The sequence below is a fragment of the Dendronephthya gigantea genome, unplaced genomic scaffold (genome assembly GCF_004324835.1).
Source record: "Dendronephthya gigantea isolate DGI-Jeju-01 unplaced genomic scaffold, DenGig_1.0 000018F, whole genome shotgun sequence".
NCBI lineage: Eukaryota > Metazoa > Cnidaria > Anthozoa > Malacalcyonacea > Nephtheidae > Dendronephthya > Dendronephthya gigantea.
Window position 1 is genome coordinate 1,177,111 of NW_021163028.1, and position 20,235 is coordinate 1,197,345.

General features: G+C 37.4%; 2 protein-coding genes across 3 annotated transcripts; one reads left to right on the plus strand and one right to left on the minus strand.

Moving 5' to 3' along the window:
- Positions 1-140: 140 nt before the first annotated feature.
- On the plus strand, positions 141-7,605 carry LOC114520868 (copine-1-like). Of its 2 annotated transcripts, XM_028541212.1 has the most exons (8): positions 141-772; positions 1,562-1,971; positions 2,129-2,278; positions 3,150-3,375; positions 4,215-4,385; positions 4,989-5,249; positions 5,637-5,732; positions 6,369-7,605. In XM_028541212.1, the coding sequence occupies exons 1-8, from the start codon at positions 527-529 to the stop codon at positions 6,600-6,602; spliced, it is 1,794 nt and encodes a 597-aa protein (XP_028397013.1). In that variant the 5' UTR covers positions 141-526; the 3' UTR covers positions 6,603-7,605. The 2 variants fall into 2 exon arrangements, with proteins under 2 accessions (XP_028397013.1, XP_028397014.1); XM_028541213.1 differs by lacking the exons at positions 5,637-5,732; positions 6,369-7,605 and adding an exon at positions 5,317-5,607.
- A 315-nt stretch (positions 7,606-7,920) lies between these two features.
- LOC114520869 (lysosomal acid lipase/cholesteryl ester hydrolase-like) lies at positions 7,921-16,122 on the minus strand. The gene is made up of 8 exons (XM_028541214.1): positions 15,910-16,122; positions 14,283-14,602; positions 13,609-13,852; positions 12,500-12,655; positions 10,683-10,754; positions 10,148-10,216; positions 9,280-9,423; positions 7,921-8,210 (listed from the first exon to the last, which is right to left on the minus strand). Exons 1-8 carry the CDS (start codon positions 16,006-16,008, stop codon positions 8,082-8,084), a joined length of 1,233 nt encoding a protein of 410 aa, XP_028397015.1. The 5' UTR covers positions 16,009-16,122; the 3' UTR covers positions 7,921-8,081.
- Positions 16,123-20,235: the final 4,113 nt, after the last annotated feature.

Here is a 20,235-nt window from a genome sequence, read left to right on the forward strand (position 1 = left end):
CCTATTTTAATATTATTACAAACGATGACGACAGCTTTATTACAGCTGTATCGTCATCGTGTTACGCGTAAGCTCCTTAAATTGAATTGCCGGCAAATAACGATTACTGTTGTCATGGGCAACAAGTATGTTACCCAAATTGAATGCTTGGATTACCGCCGCCACGGCACGGGCTTTTATATGAAATATGAGTAAACACTTCAACGTGTGGTGTTATTGGATTATCATATCATCGACAAGGGCAACTATGAGGTATGCATGGCACGGCATATACGGTCATGGCTTAAGATACTTTTTCTCAGCAATAAAGTCTCTGCACATGTGAAATTTTTTGACAATGTGTGCGGTCAATATGGAACGGCTGTTTAGACTGCTTCGGGGAGTATAGAAACTACTACGATATTGCGGGATTCAAACCACTATATAAGCCTATCGGTCAAGTTGAGTTGTTGGTTAATTCACTTAATTGCAACTGGCTGTATGAAGAATCAATCCTGAACACCATTCGGGCAAATACAAGTTGTTCATGGCAAGAGTTAGCGATATCTACGGTAGTTTAAAGAAATCTGTGCCCGCTTCTCAACCGCCAAGGAGGAAATACGACGCGTTTCAACATCAGAGAAAGCTGGAAATGTACATTCGTTGCACAGAATTATGTCAAGTCGATCAGTTTAGCAAGAGCGACCCTCTGTGTGTTTTGTTCATGAAGAATATGGGTCAATGGTGTGAGTACGGTAGGACCGAATCGATTCCCAATAATCTTAATCCGAGGGTGAGTTTTTTAAATTTCGATTGGTAAATCAAAATGGTCTTTGATAATCTCATATTGTTCTGTTCTATGTCTCTGTGTACATTTGTTTACATTGCAGTGATTTACGTTGGTTTCGTGCTTAGTCCTTTCACAGGTTCCACTCTTAAGTACGCACTCGGGGCAAATCAGTACATAGATATTCGAAAGAGATAATCCGGAACTTGTATATTATGCCAATATTGAATGTTTATGAGTGCAATTCTGAGTTCAAATATATTCTTACGATTGCACGAATGAAAACATTCATTATTTGTTTTATATAACACAATGTGGACATACACTTACGATAAAACGTATAAAACTTATGAATGTTTTTCCTTGTTAATTTGCACGCGCTTGGCTGGAATCTTTCCCAGCCTCGTACCCAGGCGCTTTAATAGTAAAATATATAACGTTGTATTCAATTATTGTGTAGAGGTTAGCTGAAAAAGGCGAGCGCGTGGGGGTGCTTGGAGTGGTTTTGTTTCAAGCGCCCCAGCGCGCTCGCCTTTTTTCCAGCTGACCTCTATATACAATAATTGAATGCGACGTTATTTTTTACTATTAAAGCGCCTGGGTACGAGGCTGAATTCATCCCAATTTACAACCAAATATCAACAAATTAACTCTTTCAAAAATGTTCACACTTTCATTCTGAGCAATCTGCATTCTCAAAAGCTAGAAATGCATCTCTGACGGTCAATGTATCCCATGTGTCGGCTTTATGTTTTTTGTATATTTTCTTGAACGGTCGTTTTCTTTTTGCTTTAGTTTTGCCAAAGCATCGGACTTGAAGTAGGAGGTGCCGATACATTACCAATAAAACTAACCGTTTACGATTTGGCTAATTTCACCAGCAAGGACTTACGAAAACACGACGTCATCGGCTCGGTGGAACTAGATCTCAGGAACGTGCTTGAAGTAGAGCGTCCATTTGTCGGCGAACTACGGATGCCGGGTGACACGAAGGCACGAGGATACATTTATGTGTATTTTAAGGATATCAAAGACACGAAAAGCAAACTGACGTTCCAGGTTAAGGGGGCAAAGCTTACGAAAAGGGGGATGTTTGCAAAGTGTAACGCGTATTTTGAGGTTTGTCGTAAGATTCAAGAAGGCACTAACGAAGAATTTCATCCGGTGTACAGATCACAGATTGTGGCCCGCAGCCAGGAACCAAGGTATAGGTATAAGTTATTATAAGTATTTGAAATCAACTGGATACACTCTTACCTTTGAAAAGCCAGGAGCAGCATCGCAACGTCTTCAAACAACTTCACTTCAAACAAATGCTAAACTTGCATTAAACGAAATTGCCTGAACTTCATTTATTTTAAGATGGCAACCAGCTGACATACCACTCCACAAGCTATGTGATGATGTTGACAACGACGCAAGCATTCTTCTCCAATGTTGGCATTTTATTCAAGATGGCGGAGACGAACTCATTGGAGAAGCTCACTGCTCGATAAATGATCTTTTAAAACAGTAAGAATTTAATTACTTCCATAGAGATTAATTAACCAGGTGCATTCATTGAAACCAGTGGCACGGAAGTTGCGAGTTTTGGATGCCAATACGATGTTGTTCGAAATGACATTGATAGAAATTAAGTAACAGACTGACAGTAACCGCAGTTCTACTTCCTGAAATTTATGTTTTTGAATATGAAAACACAATATTGCACACAATCCTTTTCATCATGTCGTTTACTATGAAAGATGTCATCAGCGAAATAACCAGGGAGCGGTTGTATGATACCGGATAGCGCTATCCATCGGATAGTGATTTTTCAACCGTTCTAAAAATGCTTTAAAAGCAATAAAATTTCAGCTTTGGAACCAAAAATTATTAAAGAGGATCCTCAATTTAAGAATACTAGGATTAAATCAAAGTTATACTCAACAACGGGCGATTTTAAAGCGATTGATTTCATACAACCGACCCCAGTCCTCATAGCCTCTTTTAACTTGACAAGGGAATTGCTGGCTATATAGTCCAAGCGACCTTTTTAGGTGTGTTTACCTCGTAAATCAGTATTGGTTAAGCCTGGTTTGTAGAGTTAATTGATACGTCATCTTGCAAATTTTGAGTTTCTCTCTCTTTTCCTCTCTTTCGTGCAAGGTTTGAATTTTTCAGTCGTTCATGTTTGGCGTCATGAACGGCTAGAAAGTGTACCCACAAAAGTACCCCAAAAGCGTGGTGCATATTCCGATTTTGAAAGTCAGTACATCACAAACCTAGTTAAAACATGGCATCTGAAGTTTCACAAAAGTTGCATATCTTGCTAGCTAATAATTAACTCCACAAACACGCGACAAAATATTAAATATGACAACAGGAAAATTCTGTTTTTCAGAGACCAGAAAGTCGTTCAGCTTTACTCACAACAGCAGATCAAGTCGAAGCGGCCAAAGTCGTCTGGAAGTCTGAAAATATTGCAATGCTGTCTGGAGCGACAATATAATGTACTGGATTTCATTCGTGGGGGATGCGATATGAAATTTGTTTGTGCGATTGACTTCACTCTGTCAAATGGAAGACCCAAAGATAACTACTCGTTGCACAGTATGCTGAGTGAACATGTGAGTATTGTCATTGATTGTTATAAATAAGCTTCACGCTGGTTGGTCAGTGATGACCTTAGCAAAGTACGTGTTTCTTCAATCTTATGCAGCCAATGAGCGTACTGTGTACTTGCGATAATTTCTAGGCATGCATAGTTTTCAATTCGGCTTTATACTCACTTTTACCTATACATATTTTACGATAACAACTTTCTTTATTACTTGGCTACCCCTGAAAGAGATCTACGCAGCGAAAATGACACCGACCAGACTTGTGTATGAGAATTTCGTCGTTGGTCTTCGCCTTGCAATTGTATAGTCCATGTTGTTTAAGCATCTAGTGCGTTTTTCTAAACGTGGTGGCTTCAAGAAGCTGTAGTAGAAATTAACTTGTGGTTGAAATTAATTGGCAGCAGTGTACTGTACGTTGTATGATTTTACATCGCTCATACTGTCTACCGACCCTGCACCGCCGAAAAATTTACCTTTGTTGAATATAACTCATTATTATATAGGTGCATGCTGTGTATTTTAAATGTGATTGGTTCATTCGTAGTCACATGACTTTAAACACATGCAATGTTTCCCGCCAGGGAAACAAGTGAAAAATTGTTGCCCGCATTATTGTCATAACAAAGTGTTTTTTTGTAATGAAATTGTTGTGTAACATGCATGTTTTTATTCTATGTTTTTATTAAAGCACTTAATGTACACTTAATGCACACAGTAAGTTTTGTTTTTCCTCGAGTCTCAACATTCAGACTCTTGCGAAAACAAATTTACCTCGGGAGCATACACTAAGTGTAACATTGCTATATCTTTTCATGTATGATTGCCTATATGTGTTTTCTAAACAGAACGAATATCTAGAGGCGCTACGGTCGCTCGGTTCAGTCCTCTCGTACTACTGTGTGGACAAACGACATCCTGTGTTTGGATTCGGTGCGAGGTTGCCTGATGAAGATGTCATCTCTCATTGCTTCTCCCTGAACGGAAATGAGAATTCACCACAGATTCACGACCTAGAGGTAATATGTATTTCAGTCTAAATTTTCGAGTCAACTTAAATTTGCGAGAACTTATCACCGTTTTGAGAAGGGAACGGGACGTGTAAAGGAAGGGAACGGCTTTTCGAAACGGTTTCACTATATACAAATAATTTTAAATTATTGCTATATTCAAAACAACGGTTATATTATTCAACAGTTTTATCCCATTGTTTTCCACTAGAGAAACAATAAGTGAATAAAACCCATGATATTTTTTTTAAATAATAATACCAGTAATACCGAGGTAACGCCATTTGGACAATTGCCTCGCCGTAGAGAATTTTCGATAAAGGATTATTTAAACAAAGGCTTTAGGATAGTGTCTCAACGGACTACAGATAATTTTATACAGATCTATGCGTGAAACTCCGTGAAGTGCCACATGCTCAGTATTTTATATTTCGTGCAAAAAGACCGTACAGAGATTTTATCGTCAAGCGTAAGGCACTCTTCACTCTCGTGAGGTAAAATTTGTGTCGGATCACTGCATTGCTTTTCGAGCATTGCAGAATAATATGTACACATAGCACTTTGTGTGTAAACAAATCAGTGAACTCACAAACTATCTTCTCTCATTACCAGGAAATCATCGATGCGTACCTACGTCGTATTTCAACTCTTACGTTCGCCGGACCAACATTCTTAGCGCCGGTCTTTCGTCGCATTTTACGTGATCACGTGCCTGTCTCGAATCAGTCCTCTCAATGTTACGTCACGGTCCTAATATTGTTGGATGGAATTGTGAATGATTTAGATGAGCTACTGCCAGAGGTCCGGAAAGCTAAGGAGCTGCCACTGTCAATCGTGATTGCCGGAGTTGGACCAGGCAACTTTCATTCGATGGTAATTCAAATTAAACACACGCTTTTTCGTACGTAAACATTACGGCTAATGCCTGGTTTCCATTTAGTCGTGAGTGTCGTGAACATGTCAAGGTGCCTGATGTGATGGAATATTTCTATATGTGTTTGCAGTCAACAATGACCGATTTGAATACGGAAATAAAGACAAATATAGATCCGGACTATTTCTCATCAGTGAAAATGACTTGTTCCCGACAATTACGAACTATGGAAACCAGGCTTAAGAATCAATCACTAACGTGACCATCCAACCACAGTTTAAATGCTTTTAATAGCAAATTTTTACATACGTAGTATGCATATTGAAATGTAACAAAATCTGTTTACTAATTCATTAATTTCATTTCATTTGTTTCCAATTATTCAGAAGGATATTTGTAGCAACAAGAAGAACGAAGCAAGATGGAATCTTCATTTTGTGGCAGTGAGATCAAATAACAGCAAAAATATTTCGCAAGGAAAGGTAGGATAAAAAATGTTTTTTTTTTGTCGTGCGAATATTCCTGATAATTCCCATTCGGAGTATCGCATAGCGTTTCGTTGCAAAATCATTCTGTCGCCAGTAACATATCTTCGCAGTCTGATCACAAACATCACTTGCACCAGATGAGAGAATAGCTGAGTTGCGACTGAACATGGATCATACATCGAAGCCTGGCGTTTTCAGGAACAACAGTAATAGTTTTTTCTGCATGGTCTTTGCTGTCAGATGTTTATCCCTTTCGTTTTTCCGCGGGGAACGAAGGGATTCAAAGAATGATCCAAAGCACTATAATTATACCCAGTGAACGTTAATAAATAGCCTGGAACGATACCTCCTCATTGTTTTTGTGAAGCAAAAATTCGCGGGACTTTACCTCCACACGCGCAGGTGAAAAGTTCGGTGAATTTTGGTTTCACAAAAACAATGAGGAGGTATCGTTCCAGTTACTTATTAGAGTTCACTTTTTGTACATGAGTCGATAAGGTGTTTAAAAGGCTAATTTACTATATGGTAACAGCTGTCGAGAATGGAATTTTTCTGAATTTTACTTCTACGGAAGAGAAAGAAGCACTTTTTTGTCAGGTGGTTCGCTAATTGCTTCGGTTTCAAATTCAGGTGCGGGACATCAGTGCACAGGTGTGCCGGGATTTGATTGCGTATATGAAATTGAAGAACATCCATCCTAACCCAGAGAAGACTGTAAAGATGAAGCCCCTTTACGAGTCGCTTGATCTCGAGTCCACAGCCGACAGAAAAACATTGGCGAAGTCGTTGTCACAGATAAACGATATTAAATCATGCTGCCCTTCCTGCGGCTCTAACATTACCAAAGTGTTCCCTGCTATGTAGGGATGATTTAAGGCTGGCTTCCAGTCCTTCATTATCCTCCAGTGCATGCTTATCGGGCAGAAAAGTATATTTCAACAAAAAACTAATTTTGTTCTTTACAATAAAGAAACCATAATGTTCGATCCAGTCTGGAGGATAGTTTTCCTGACTGGAAACCAGAATTTAGCAACACTTCAGTTAGTATGATTTAGACCGATATATTTATTAACTTTGCTATCGTTGCAATGGCTACCTGTGAAAGGTTGAAAGAAAAGAAAACGTTGAAAATGCCTACCTGTACAGTTGTCAACGATCAATTCATTGTTATAGAAATACCATGCATACTCTCTGTCTACTAGCTATATTCCCTGTCCAAATAGTTATTGTCACTACAACGAAACGACTGCATGTGATCGATTCAAGGCCGCATGAACTGAATTTAATTAGGTTGAATAATTATGATCCGTTAAATGCCTATAGGAAGAGTTGAGCCAATTCTAAAGTAAAAAGTAAATTTATATACATTAAATAGTATAGAAAAGTTTTATACATAGAAAATATTTGCAAATTAAGACCATTGCCCAACTTGCTATGGTAATTATATCAGTTCTAGAAATGAAGAATGTACATAATAACCTTTGCAAGTTGTGCAATGTTTGTTTTTGGTTTTTCAACATAACAAACGAGGTTGTTGAATAGTTTGATTTGCAAAACATTGCATCTTCGTAAAAATGTTTGAAGAATAGTTCAGACATTTTGATTCAGTTCTTGCATTCAGTGGGCGAACAGGGACTAAACGTTAAAATATTTAGCTTCAAAGTCAAAGATAGGATCAGGTTATCGCTTCACGATAACTGGTTCAGCATAGAACATTTTTTCGATTCTGTCCAGCTGCAAAGGTGATGTAGCAACTGTGCAAGTTGATTTCATTATGCCTCAGTGGAACTCTGGCAACGAAATTTGTCCATTTCTAATTTTTAAAAGCCATGTTTACACAGGCAAGTTTTTTCAGACATGTAATAAAAAAAACATTTCCCAGTGTTGAATTTTCTAGAATTTTTTTAAGGACTACGTTCGGATGTAAATTTGTACATGAAAGAAAATTTACGAAATGAAATTTCATCCGCGCAAAGAGAGCTCTGTATAGAATTTTTTTATTAACAGTATTTCACCCAATATATAGACTATTAGTGAATATGTACCTTATCACGGTGCAGAATTTGTACCATAGTTAGCTTAGACAAATAAATTGTATGTATTTAGTTGTATATTGTGAAGATACATATATTTGCATGTGGAATATTATAATATCAAATCATATACATAGTTGGGTCTGTTCCAGTATCACCAACATACTCAATGCGAGTATATATATACGAACGTGCAAATTAAATCAATGTTTCTATTTATAATTTATAGCCACGTTGGTGGGTTTTTCACGGTGAACCAAAGTTCTGATATCCAGGGAATCGGGCAGAAGTATGGTTTGATACGTACACATCAAACATAAATTCGCTTTCTCGCGCGATTTCCGTTTCCTCTGCTGTATTTCGCCAACAGTTGCAAGATGTTTTCATACACCAGTTTCGGTGCATCTTTTCCGACGATGAAATCAAGATGATCCCAAACCTAAGAGATATGAAAACATAGTTCATTGTACAATAATTTACAGAGCAGGAGCTGGGATACGAGACTTTTTCCCTTAAATTAAAAATTTATCTTAAAAATCTCTCAAAGTTAAATTTAAAGGGTTGGGTGCTTCTAAATTAACAAACCAAAATATGGCTTGCTCGAAAACTGTTTAGAGATTGGCGCTTTCCTCTCTCTGTTTATTCTTCATAAAGTTCACTCAAGCGGTTCACTTAACTGAAAATCCTTAGTTGGAGCTATAGGCATGAACCGGCTACAGGCATGCAAATGGCCGGAATAGAAATTGGTTATTTAGAAATGCGAAAGTCCTCGCAGGAATGCAGGTGAAAAAAGTTGGTGGGTCTTTTATGTCGCTGTTAAATTCACTCAACTTAACCAGCCTTTTCACAAAATTGTTATTGGGCAACAAGAACAAAATGGTCCTAACTAAAAATTCGCAATTTAAAGTCCTACCGGGTTTTGATCGTCACGTAAACTTTAAATTTTCAAGCAAATCAGCTAGCTTTGCGCACACGCTGTTTTAAATAGCTGAGAAATCTCCACTACTACAAATTTTCACTACTATTTTAACTACAAATACAAATTTGCCTTATTTTCAATAGAATTGTAAAAAAAACGTTTATGTTGCTTTGAAGAATTTAAATTTCGTGCGCGAGCTAGCTATTTTGTAAATTTGATTCATAAGCCTGGTTTTAGGAACTCGACTTATAGAAGTTTTCATTTTTAAGCATCCAAATTAATTTAGATTGACAGAAAACTGTGTGTCTGGACAGCAAAACCGCAGTATGTGACATACATGGGGTTGAAAATAACCTTTGTTAAAAAGTCTGCTTATATCTATTAAGTCTGGAAATATCTCCAGACAAAAGAACTTATAACAGAGAGAAGGCACGAGAAAAGAAATTTCAACTGCCGAATATTCTGCAAACGTTAAAATTTTATTGTATATGTGCGTCAATATTTCGCATCATTCCGACATCCCTGAGTGTGCTTTCTAGGTTACTTCGCAGATTTTTTCAGTTGTTTTTTCCACCCTGAACCAACAAACCTCAATGAATTGCTTGTAAACAATATGTTTGTGCTGTTCAATGATCATGTTAACATCCTTGACATCGGCCAACCAATCATTTCCTCCGTAGAATAGTGCGGTTGGAATTTGGATGGATGGTAAATTGTATGATGGCGGAGTGTTCTGCAAAAATAAAATAAAATAAAATATTTAACCAAAGGCTGATAAACGGAAAACTTACACTACTGTAAGGATTATGAGTCTTGGAGATTAATTATCAGATTAGGCGCTTGTAACATGGCCCATCACTTGCACGCTCAACTTGTCCGCCATCTTGGGTGGGAAGAGATTTTAACTCAACAGGGGCCGGTTGTATCAAGCCCGTTTAGCTTAAACGGTGGATAAATTCAAAATAGAAAGCAAGTCTATCGTTTTATTCAACAAGCAAACTAAATGTTTTTAAGCTTAATACAAAGATACTGTCTACAACTACATATTCAGTGCATAATATTAAAGTTGACTCATTCAACAGAGTTGTAAGAGTGTTATTTAATTTTGACTTATCCAGCGTTTAAGCTAAACGGGCTTGATACAACTGGCCCCTGATTGGTAGAAACCCTGCATGGGATAACTTGAACCATAGGTCACGCTATTCAGCACTTTGAAGAGATCTTATAGCTACTGCAGAATTTCAATTCTAACACGACTGCGTACTGGTGTGATTAATTCATATATCACCAGGAATTGGCCTTGGTAAAATGGCAGAAGCATTGAAATGACTAGTCCAGTTATCCTCACTTCGATGATTGAAGTTGAAATGCAATTCACCGCGTGGTGCTAAAATGATGTAGTTTACATTTGCCACAATCTGACTGAAATTCCCTTGAGACAACTTCTGAACACTTACCTGGCCGTAATGTTTTTGGTTTCCTTCAGTTCCATAATCGTACATACAAAACCTCTTTGAATTAACGCCCTGTGAATGAATGTTAAATATTTTATCACTTGATGAGAAGGACAGACATTGCAGGAGAGGAAAAAGAGAAAAAAAATAAGAAATGCATGGTTCAGCCTCCCCCAAACATTGTCTCACAAAATTACGAAATGAAGGCCATATTATTAGGCATATAGAAGATGGTCGGTGGAATAAAACGATAACAAAATCTGATACGAAATTTTGTAAAAAAGGAGGAAGATAAGGATTCTGGATATCTTCCATGAAATCATGTAATTGCAATTGCAACAAGCGCGCGTGTGTAAGATCAACAACGTTCACAAAATTTTGACTGAGCTTGTTACATTCTAAATTATTTATAATTTGTAAATTAACTATTGGCAATCTAAACCTCAGGCGATGGTGCGAATTACTGCACCACGTGCAGAAAAAGCCGAGAAAACAAGGCTGATTTCACAAAAAGGCGATTTTTCCACAGTATACTGACCTGAGCCCAATGTACAATGTCTTTCACAGAGGTACCCTGCGGAATATGAGCAGTATACACAGGCATTCGGGTCTATAAATGCAAAATAATATTAATGGCATCAGTTTACTTCGGGCAGGTGCATGGTAGTGGGTAAAACTGGGAAAATAAACGTCGTTAGAAACGCCTCGCAATTGCTTTGCGCGTTGTATTTTTTTTTACGTTCATAGAACTATGGGCGTGCCAAAACCCCCCCAAACTATTTAAATCACTAATTGGTAGAATCTAAGTTTCCCAACCTTCAAAAGGAACACAAGATACTATGACGTAGCAGCACTGTCAGACCAGCAGAGCCCAGGGTTGCGTGAATGCAATAGTTGAATATTTTTGCATGCCGGATCGTATTCATTATATCATACACATTCATTATATTATACACATGCTATGTAAAAAAAGGTAACTTAAGAATTTCCTAAGTAATCTACTTTTGCTCCGAGTGCTTGGAAAGAGAACGAGAATATATACGGGGCGTATTAAAAACTGGAAGTCTAAAACCCTTTGAATTTGCATGATCTTTTAATTGCAATTTGTGTTTCAAAAATAGGGCAGTATAATTAGCGGTTAAGTTATTCAAATTGAGTGTCTTGCTTTACATTTTAAGCACCCGTGACTTTGGCATAATAATAAGGCATTCAAATTCTAACAAAAGCTTGGCTTTAATAAGGGTACTTTTTTGATACACCCTGTAGTATAAGGGACTATTTACCATTCAGGCAAGCCAGGCATTAATCATGCCTTCAAATTCCAACAGAAGCTTCGTTTCAATACATATAATTCTCATCTTTTGTTAAGCGCACGTTGTTATTACCCTGGGGATTTAAAATATACCTCTAAACCAAACGGTATGAACGTCTTTAGTATATCTCAACAATACGGAATAATTTTGTAGAACAACAGCTAATCATGCATTCAAAGTTAAAACCATATTTCCTTATAACCTATCTGGGAGCAAAGCCGTTCCCAACGAGTTAACTATCAAGTCCCAGGCTTTTAAAGATGATCATAATATCGATTTAAATGTGCAATATCTTAGTGGTTGAAGCATAAAAGAACCTGGGGGAACGTTTTCACATTTCACCTGAAACGACATTTTGGAGCTAATAATCGAAAGCTTGAAGACGAAGGTCTGGGTTGTGAAAAATTCAAAGAGCATATATACATACGACTTCGGATTCAGTTATTGTTCGTTATCGAATTGTATATTTGTATTGGGCTGTTATCGACACGACTGAAATCACAGCTGGTGTAGTCCGTGTAGACTTGTGTTGATCAGGTAAATCTATGTTATCTATATATATGAGTGGATTTTAGTATACTTGCATGGCGTGTGTATATAAGCTGATAAGCATGCAATGCATGTCAAATGTGGCATTTGATATGCCCTGCATGAATTTATGCACGAATATTTATCACGAATACATGACATAGCAGAAATTGTTGTTCATGAAATTTTGACCCGAACAACTCATTGGGGGCATTTCTGTTTCCCTCTGAGTGAAAATACAACAAATTAAGGGCCTGTTTACATGGAGCGAGTTATCCCGGCTAGATGAGGTAAAAAGCGCATCACATGAAAGGCTTAACCTGATTAGTCTTTCATTATATTATGCAGTTTTCACCTTGCCTAGCCGGGATAACTCGCTCCATATAAACAGGCCATAAAACAAATTCAAATTCTGAAAGCTACTAAGCTACTAATCTGAATTCTACTCTGTAATTTTAAAAAGCTCATCGGAAGACGATTCAGAAGATGCAAACTATAGTTTGAAACTACTTGCCTCGTTCAGTTGTGCCTTATCAAAGCCGCAAAGTAAGAAGACAATATTGGAACACAACTCTTCGCCAAGTTTAGGTTCGCATGCAATCTCGGCGAGCCATTCTTGAATTTTGGGCGGCAAATTGAAGTCTCTCACTCCCAAAATCTTAAATAAAAACTGAAAAAAAGGAGGTTAGTTGATAAAATATAAATAGATGATGCAATACGCGTTCATTTGCCTTAGCTACAACGCATGGATTTTTATAATTTGAAAGCCATTCTTTAAACGTTTGCTTGCTAAAGGCGTGTTATTTTACGATGTCGCAAATTTTCTTGCAACTTGAGATTCAATTGGACTTTTGAGGGATATAAATTTGGTGCCAACTACAAAACACTTGCTTTTATTACAATGAACGGATCAGTTCTTTCTTACACGTACAGCGTAATTTTCAAGCAGAACTATGCATGTACTGCACATGCATGGCTGCATGGTGTCACTTCCAAGCGTTTTTGATTCAGTTTCGTTCTTTTATAAAACGGTTACATTCAAGGGGTTTGAAGCTTTCGGTTCAAGCTTCAAAAATCCAAGAAAATTGGTATAAAATAAAAGGAATTTGTTGTTTGCTTATTTTGTTTTTTGAGATCAGATAAGGGATGTATATTAAGTATTTGATCCGAAAATTTTAGCAATGAAGCTCGAGTCTGCCGGTTTCCGTTGCGCGCAAATATGGAGCTAATTTGACTCACTGTATATGCTGTATTTTCATGGAGACTTTAGACTATTTTTTCATCTTGGCAACAAGAGAAATTTTCGATTTATTTCTTTCTTGTTATCAGGACAAAAATTAGTCTAAAGGCCCTGTTACACGGTGCAATTTTTCCTGCCGCACTTGCAATGCAATTTTTCTTTTGAGAGATGTAAATTTGGCAACTACCAAACTTTTGTCTTTATTACACTCCATAGCGTTTCTTACACTTAACATTTTGAAGGCACTTCACTAATTTACATCTCTTAAAAGAAGAACTGGATTGCATTTATTTATTGGTGATCTCTCACCGAATCGCAAATATTTTTGCCTAAGTCGAGACGATCTTCTAACGGCTCGAATGGCACGCAGGCTACCTCAATACCTCAATTTCTCCAGTAAAATCAGCAAGGTATCTCAGCGGCGATACCATGTTTCCAACGTAGGCGACCGGAGCAAGGGCGATAAAAATATCCACTTTCGACACCCAAGTCTGGTTTCTTGAGTATTCCGCAAAGCCAATCGTTGTTCCTTGAGAATGACCGATATATGATAAACTGGATGATGTTGTGTAGTTCAAAATGTATTCTATCGTGGCAGGAAGGTCTGATTTCGCAAAATCGTCCCAGCTGTATGAAAAAATATATAATCAGCATGTATGGTTTTGATTTCTGGAAATTGTATGCTGGAAATAATTTCGAAATTGCACGTGAAAAGCCTGATAAAAGTGCGTCGTCTAACGGGCATTTATACTTATAAGGGCTTTTTCGCGGCATCCTCCTTGGTCATTACACTGAGCAAATCCAAATCCGTATATCCAATTTTATTACTGACATTGGTGACACAGACACTACCGTGCGGTGCCAATGGGTATAGTGTAAACGTGGCTTTATCGGGTGAAGAATTTTAGTAAAATGATACTAATTTTAGTAAATTGATCAGTAATAAACTGATTTTCGTCTGTAACGACACCTGAACTGACATAAAAAAATCCTCTTCCAAGAAAAAACAACATGAAAGAATATTTCGAAAGAGTGTTTACATTATATTTCAACAAACCTGAAGTCCCAAAAAGCATCGGAATCTGGTGACAGAGTTTTGTGTCTGGTCGAGTAGATATTCCCTCGGGAGTTACCAAGCCATACATCATATCCTGCGTCTGCCAAGATGAAACCGAGGCTGCTGTTGGGTGGATTTAGAACAAAATGTACGGCTGAGCCGATGAGACCGTGTTGTAGATATACTACACGTTTCGTCGCCGCGTTGCTGTGCCTGCGGTTTCTACCATGAGGAATTCGCTGCACGCCCAGTATATAACCATCGGAGGTGACAACACTGTGCTCTTCGCAAGGGTATCCCCAGTACCTGATGATTTGGGACTACATAAAAATGTCGAAAAGCTGTTAAGAGTTGGTTTGACACCGAAGTGTTGGAAGCCTGAAGTGGATCACAGATCATCATGCCATATTTGGTGGCGCTGCAAAAACAAGTGTTGGCGGAGTTCGTTGCTTGTTGACATCGTCACAATCGGATTAAAACATGAAAAAGTTACCGCACCTCATACATGCCTGCGCACATTCCCAGGCGCACACCCCCTTGTTATGAAACATAATATTCTTACCACAAGACCACGGCAAGAGAATTTGGTTGGTCAAAATGATCGCTCATTTTGTGCTATAGTTGCATCTCTACCCAGTACAGAATTGGATGTAAACAGTGTAGCTTTATATGTAAACGTACAGCTTTGCATGCATGTTCCGTATAACCCCACGTGTGTTTGGCAGGTCATTTAATCAATGATCACCACCGGATATTTACAGTATTCAATCGGCAAACATAAAAAACACAAATTTTAAACAAATTGTCATTGCGGAACTACTGGGTTACACTGGTGCACTGGCTGGGTGCCTTGGTTCAAAATTGCACGCAAAATTACTGGCAGAATTTGAACGTAGAGAACGAAAGAATTGCAGGGGTCTAAGCGCGCATAATACGCACAAATATATACATACACACAGTGACGAAGTACACTAACATGATCCGAAAATGCTGCATGAGCAACATCCGAGGTCGCAGCCTTTCGTCTGGTAAATAACAGGCCTAGACTCACACAAACAACATGGACAAAATGGTTTATGCGATATTTTAGGAAACTGAACTTTGGCGCGTTTGTCGGGATAAATTTATGTAGCTACAAAAGCGTTTTGAATGAAAATCCATTCAAAATCCTGTCATGTGTATATTCGTCAGCATATTCGTGCCCACACGGTCAGGTTGTTAGTTATATTTTTACAGGGAGTTCGCTCGAAATATCTCCTCCGGATATTTTTTTACTTCTCAGGTAGTTTATTCGATTAGACATTTTGAATTAACAATGGAAAAACCCTTTCGTGATAAAGTACATGCATTTTATCAATTTATTAATCTGGGAAGTGTGCAAATATTATTATGCAAATGCCCTAGATTCGCGCTGTCATTTCTAGGCACGAGAAATGCTCAGCCAGCTCAGGATAAGATTTTATGAATGATGCCGGAAAGTTGATCGCTGGTTATTGAGATTAGATATTTTGAACATTAAATCAAACACGTAAAGTTTAACGTTTGGCTTTCAACTTCAATCCTAAGTCTTTAATTGCTACATTCATAGAACATAAATAGATACATAAAATTTTGAAATATATCTCACCACGTTCATCTTAACTTCAGGGTCTTCGGCATTGCTAAGTTGAACCAGAAGGAACATCATCAACAACGAAGTCAGCGAACAAAGCCACGAGACCGCCATGGTATTGCAGTTCTAGGATCAAGGTTTGTCACAGGATTGTGAATAAACAGCTAGTTCCTTCTTGAGAGGGCAGTCAGGCATGTTATGCAATGCAAACATGTGGTTGTCATAAGACTAGTGTGTCGTGTCATAGGACTTGTCATCATCGTTGCGGCCAAAAGATGTGATTTCCTTTATAGCGCTTCCTGGTATCAAGCGTTCCACTGAAATTACCGAAACATGTTTATTCCCGAAACATGTTGGAACTTTATACATATTTTGAAAGTCGATACCGATTGCCAAATCCCGCGAGCACTGATCCAACCTTGAGTATAAATGTCTAATATTAAATGCATGCAATGGACACACTAATTTAGCCGAGTATAGAATGCATCTTTGTCATTGCTCTCTCTCTCGTCACCGACACATTTTATCTTTTCATTTAAATTATAAAGTTGTAAATTGTAAAGAACCAGTGAAAAGTTAGTTCAACATGCAGCTATGTCGTATCTTTCCACATAAGTCATAAACAATACATGCTCGTCACACGGTCCGATATATTTCAAAATGTTTGCATTTTTGGCAAAATTTTAGGCACTACCACAGAACAAGATCTAATATAAGACTGCACAAAATGGGCAAAAAAATACTTTATACTAATTACTATGTCATGACGTTTATTGAACTTAATTCTAACTATGATGTCATGCATCGATACAGGCTATACCTAAGCCAGGCGAAAGTAGAAGCATGCATCTTTTACATGCATGCAATCAGTAATGCACTATAATATTGTTCCCTTATATCTTGAGCCAATCATCAGTTTCACCAGTCAATCCTGCCGCGATTCGACCATTGTTCTTGTTGATACATCGTTTTCCTCGGGCATTGTTAATCCATACACACGTTAGGGTGATGCAATTACACTCAGCAGTGTCCGAACATGGTTGATTATAACGGCAGTCATCAGATCTTTTCTCTACTACCCCTGCTGCACCAAAATCTGTTTTCTCGTAAACCTTAAAAACAACATTGATCAATTCTTGCCGTATATGCCAGGACTTTATCTCGTGGTTCATAATCTATTTTATAAGATATAGCAATTACAAGGCAAAAATATTCGCAATTAACAAACGTAAATTCTTGCCGTTTAGATATAGAATACAGCATGCACGGGACATTCATTTAGGTCAATAAGAAATAATGCTTTAAACAGTCTGAAATTGATGAACTTTCAGTTATGAACTATATATATATATATATATATATATATATATATATATATATATATATATATATATATATATATATTAGTTAGAATTCCCTTTCGAAAGACACATGCTACGCTATTTTCCCGGTTAATTTTTACAACTTACCGTTCGCCCTTTGATAAGCGCAAAAAGAAATGGGACCAAAAACAACAACACCTTGAAAAGATGTACCGCCATTATTGCTCCTACTCTGCTTTCAAATCTAGTAACAAAAAAAATGATTACGTGAACAATAAGCAGTTTCGAGCAATAACGCGAGTATGTTTATATATATAGCATATGGGTATAATTTTCAATTATGTTATTTGCACAATTTTATAATCAAGCCGATAAATAATTGGAATTTTAATATCCATCAGTCTAGCCTAGGTCCGGTGCTAATATACAAATCACTTAATTTGATGTATTCATCGAGATTCAAACAATTATTTCGCCACACATAGACATTTAGTAATACAAAGCATACAATGCACTGCATAACTCTGTAAATTGCTTTTAAATTAACCGACGGCGACGCTTTCAATTAATAAAATAATGTTTCAGACAATTCATGCCGCGGATGGCGAAAAAAAATCGTAATGCTGAAATGCTCATTTATATAAATCCTTTCGAAGATTTTTTGGCCTATAAGGCTATATCCATGCCATGCCTGAAGATGATCAGAATTGCATCTATATAAGGACCGCGATGACACAAAAAATGCAACAATTCCAAACTTATTACTGTTCACCCGATGAATTAGATTTATTTTTTTATAATTGCTAAAGGTTTCAGAAAATTTTAGTAAAATCCAATAATTAAGAAAAATTGTTCCCCCTATAATCACCTTTGTTAAGAATCAGTGCGCAGGGCAATACCTCGTAAATACGACGCACTGCAAGAATGCCCACTAAAACTGTTGCATGACTAAACTGCGAGAGCTGCTCTTCTTGGTCAGTACGACATTCGAGGTGCTTCCACGGGCTGACCAAGTGCATGTAAACTCTTATAAATAAACTGTCATAGTGCAGATGGTGAAGTAATCTCTTTGGACCTGTTTAAGTAGGGCAAGTTATCCCGGCTAGGTTCATTATTTGCAGCTTTTATCTCACTCACTCTCTCGCTCCATGTAAGTAGGTCCTCAAGCCGATTCTCCATTACGTCCGGTCCGCTCCGCGCGATCGAAGCGCGCTTTGTTTTTCAGGCCCTTCACGCCGGTCACGGTCAAATGGGTAGATTTTCAAAAGCCGCTTCGCCCGCGCGGGTGAAGGTAATGGAGAATCGCCTTTTGTCTTAATAATTTGTTCATGAAGCGTTCATGTGCAAGTTAAATCCCGATAGGTAATAGGCTACTGTATAGAATACTTTTACAGATCGATCAATATAGTAGATTTATATAATTATAATCTATGATATTGCAATTTATTTTATGATAGAATATCGATCAATAAAATGATATTACAATCGTATACATATAGGTAATACTGAAAGAGAAACATTGGTTGCCGTAAATCAGTAAAATTATGCCATTATATAAACGCTGCAATATCATCACATCTCAATATTGTCCGGCACACAGTGCAGACCATTTTTGTGAAACATTTTAGGGCCATTATTTATACGAGGAAAAATAAGTCGCGAGCTATTTAAGACACGTCCTATGTATAAGTCGCGACTTAGATAAGAACAGGGATTTTACCTGTTCTTATTTCAAACGCGTCTCAATTAAATTTAAAAAACTAACAACGCATGCGTGACACGGTTGAAAAAGTCAGAAATCAGTATGAGGGAAATAAAACTGACACCATAAAGAGCAAAACTCCAGCAAAAACGAGAGATACGTGGAGTGGTAACAACACTAGATTTAATACAGAATTAGGACGCCGAAATGATCTATTTATACCGGGCCAGATCGCTAGTCGCGTCTTAAATAAGTCGCGACTTATTTTGCCTCGTATAATGGCCCTATTTTGACATTATATAAGACAGAATTGGATTTTCTTTATCATGCTCGAACTCTATACTAACATGTCTGTTTATTATGGAAAATTGCGTAGACGCTTATCTAATGCAGCAAAAATTAAAAAATTCATTTGATAATCCTTTGATGGACTAACATAACAATCTCATAATAACATACATTTAAGAAGATCATCTTATTTCCTAACAAACGCATGCGTGTGTTATATATGTCGTCCGTATATCAGTTTAGAGTCTCAACAATATCAGTAAAATTATGCCATTATATAAACGCTGCAATATCATCACATCTCAATATCGTCCGGCACACAGTGCAGACCATTTTTGTGAAACATTTTAGGGCCATTATTTATACGAGGAAAAATAAGTCGCGAGCTATTTAAGACACGTCCTATGTATAAGTCGCGACTTAGATAAGAACAGGGATTTTACCTGTTCTTATTTCAAACGCGTCTCAATTAAATTTAAAAAACTAACAACGCATGCGTGACACGGTTGAAAAAGTCAGAAATCAGTATGAGGGAAATAAAACTGACACCATAAAGAGCAAAACTCCAGCAAAAACGAGAGATACGTGGAGTGGTAACAACACTAGATTTAATACAGAATTAGGACGCCGAAATGATCTATTTATACCGGGCCAGATCGCTAGTCGCGTCTTAAATAAGTCGCGACTTATTTTGCCTCGTATAATGGCCCTATTTTGACATTATATAAGACAGAATTGGATTTTCTTTATCATGCTCGAACTCTATACTAACATGTCTGTTTATTATGGAAAATTGCGTAGACGCTTATCTAATGCAGCAAAAATTAAAAAATTCATTTGATAATCCTTTGATGGACTAACATAACAATCTCATAATAACATACATTTAAGAAGATCATCTTATTTCCTAACAAACGCATGCGTGTGTTATATATGTCGTCCGTATATCAGTTTAGAGTCTCAACAATATCAGTAAAATTATGCCATTATATAAACGCTGCAATATCATCACATCTCAATATCGTCCGG

Coding starts and splice junctions, on each gene's coding strand:
- LOC114520868 (XM_028541212.1), top strand. CDS start 527: ATGGCAAGAGTTAGCGATATCTACGGTAGTTTAAAGAAATCTGTGCCC. Junction 773..1,561: donor CCAATAATCTTAATCCGAGG/GTGAGTTTTTTA, acceptor TTTTTGCTTTAG/TTTTGCCAAAGCATCGGACT. Junction 4,386..4,988: donor CACAGATTCACGACCTAGAG/GTAATATGTATT, acceptor TCTCATTACCAG/GAAATCATCGATGCGTACCT.
- LOC114520869 (XM_028541214.1), bottom strand. CDS start 16,008: ATGGCGGTCTCGTGGCTTTGTTCGCTGACTTCGTTGTTGATGATGTTC. Junction 9,424..10,147: donor ACCAAAAACATTACGGCCAG/GTAAGTGTTCAG, acceptor TTATTTTTGCAG/AACACTCCGCCATCATACAA. Junction 8,211..9,279: donor TTTACAAGCAATTCATTGAG/GTTTGTTGGTTC, acceptor CATATCTCTTAG/GTTTGGGATCATCTTGATTT.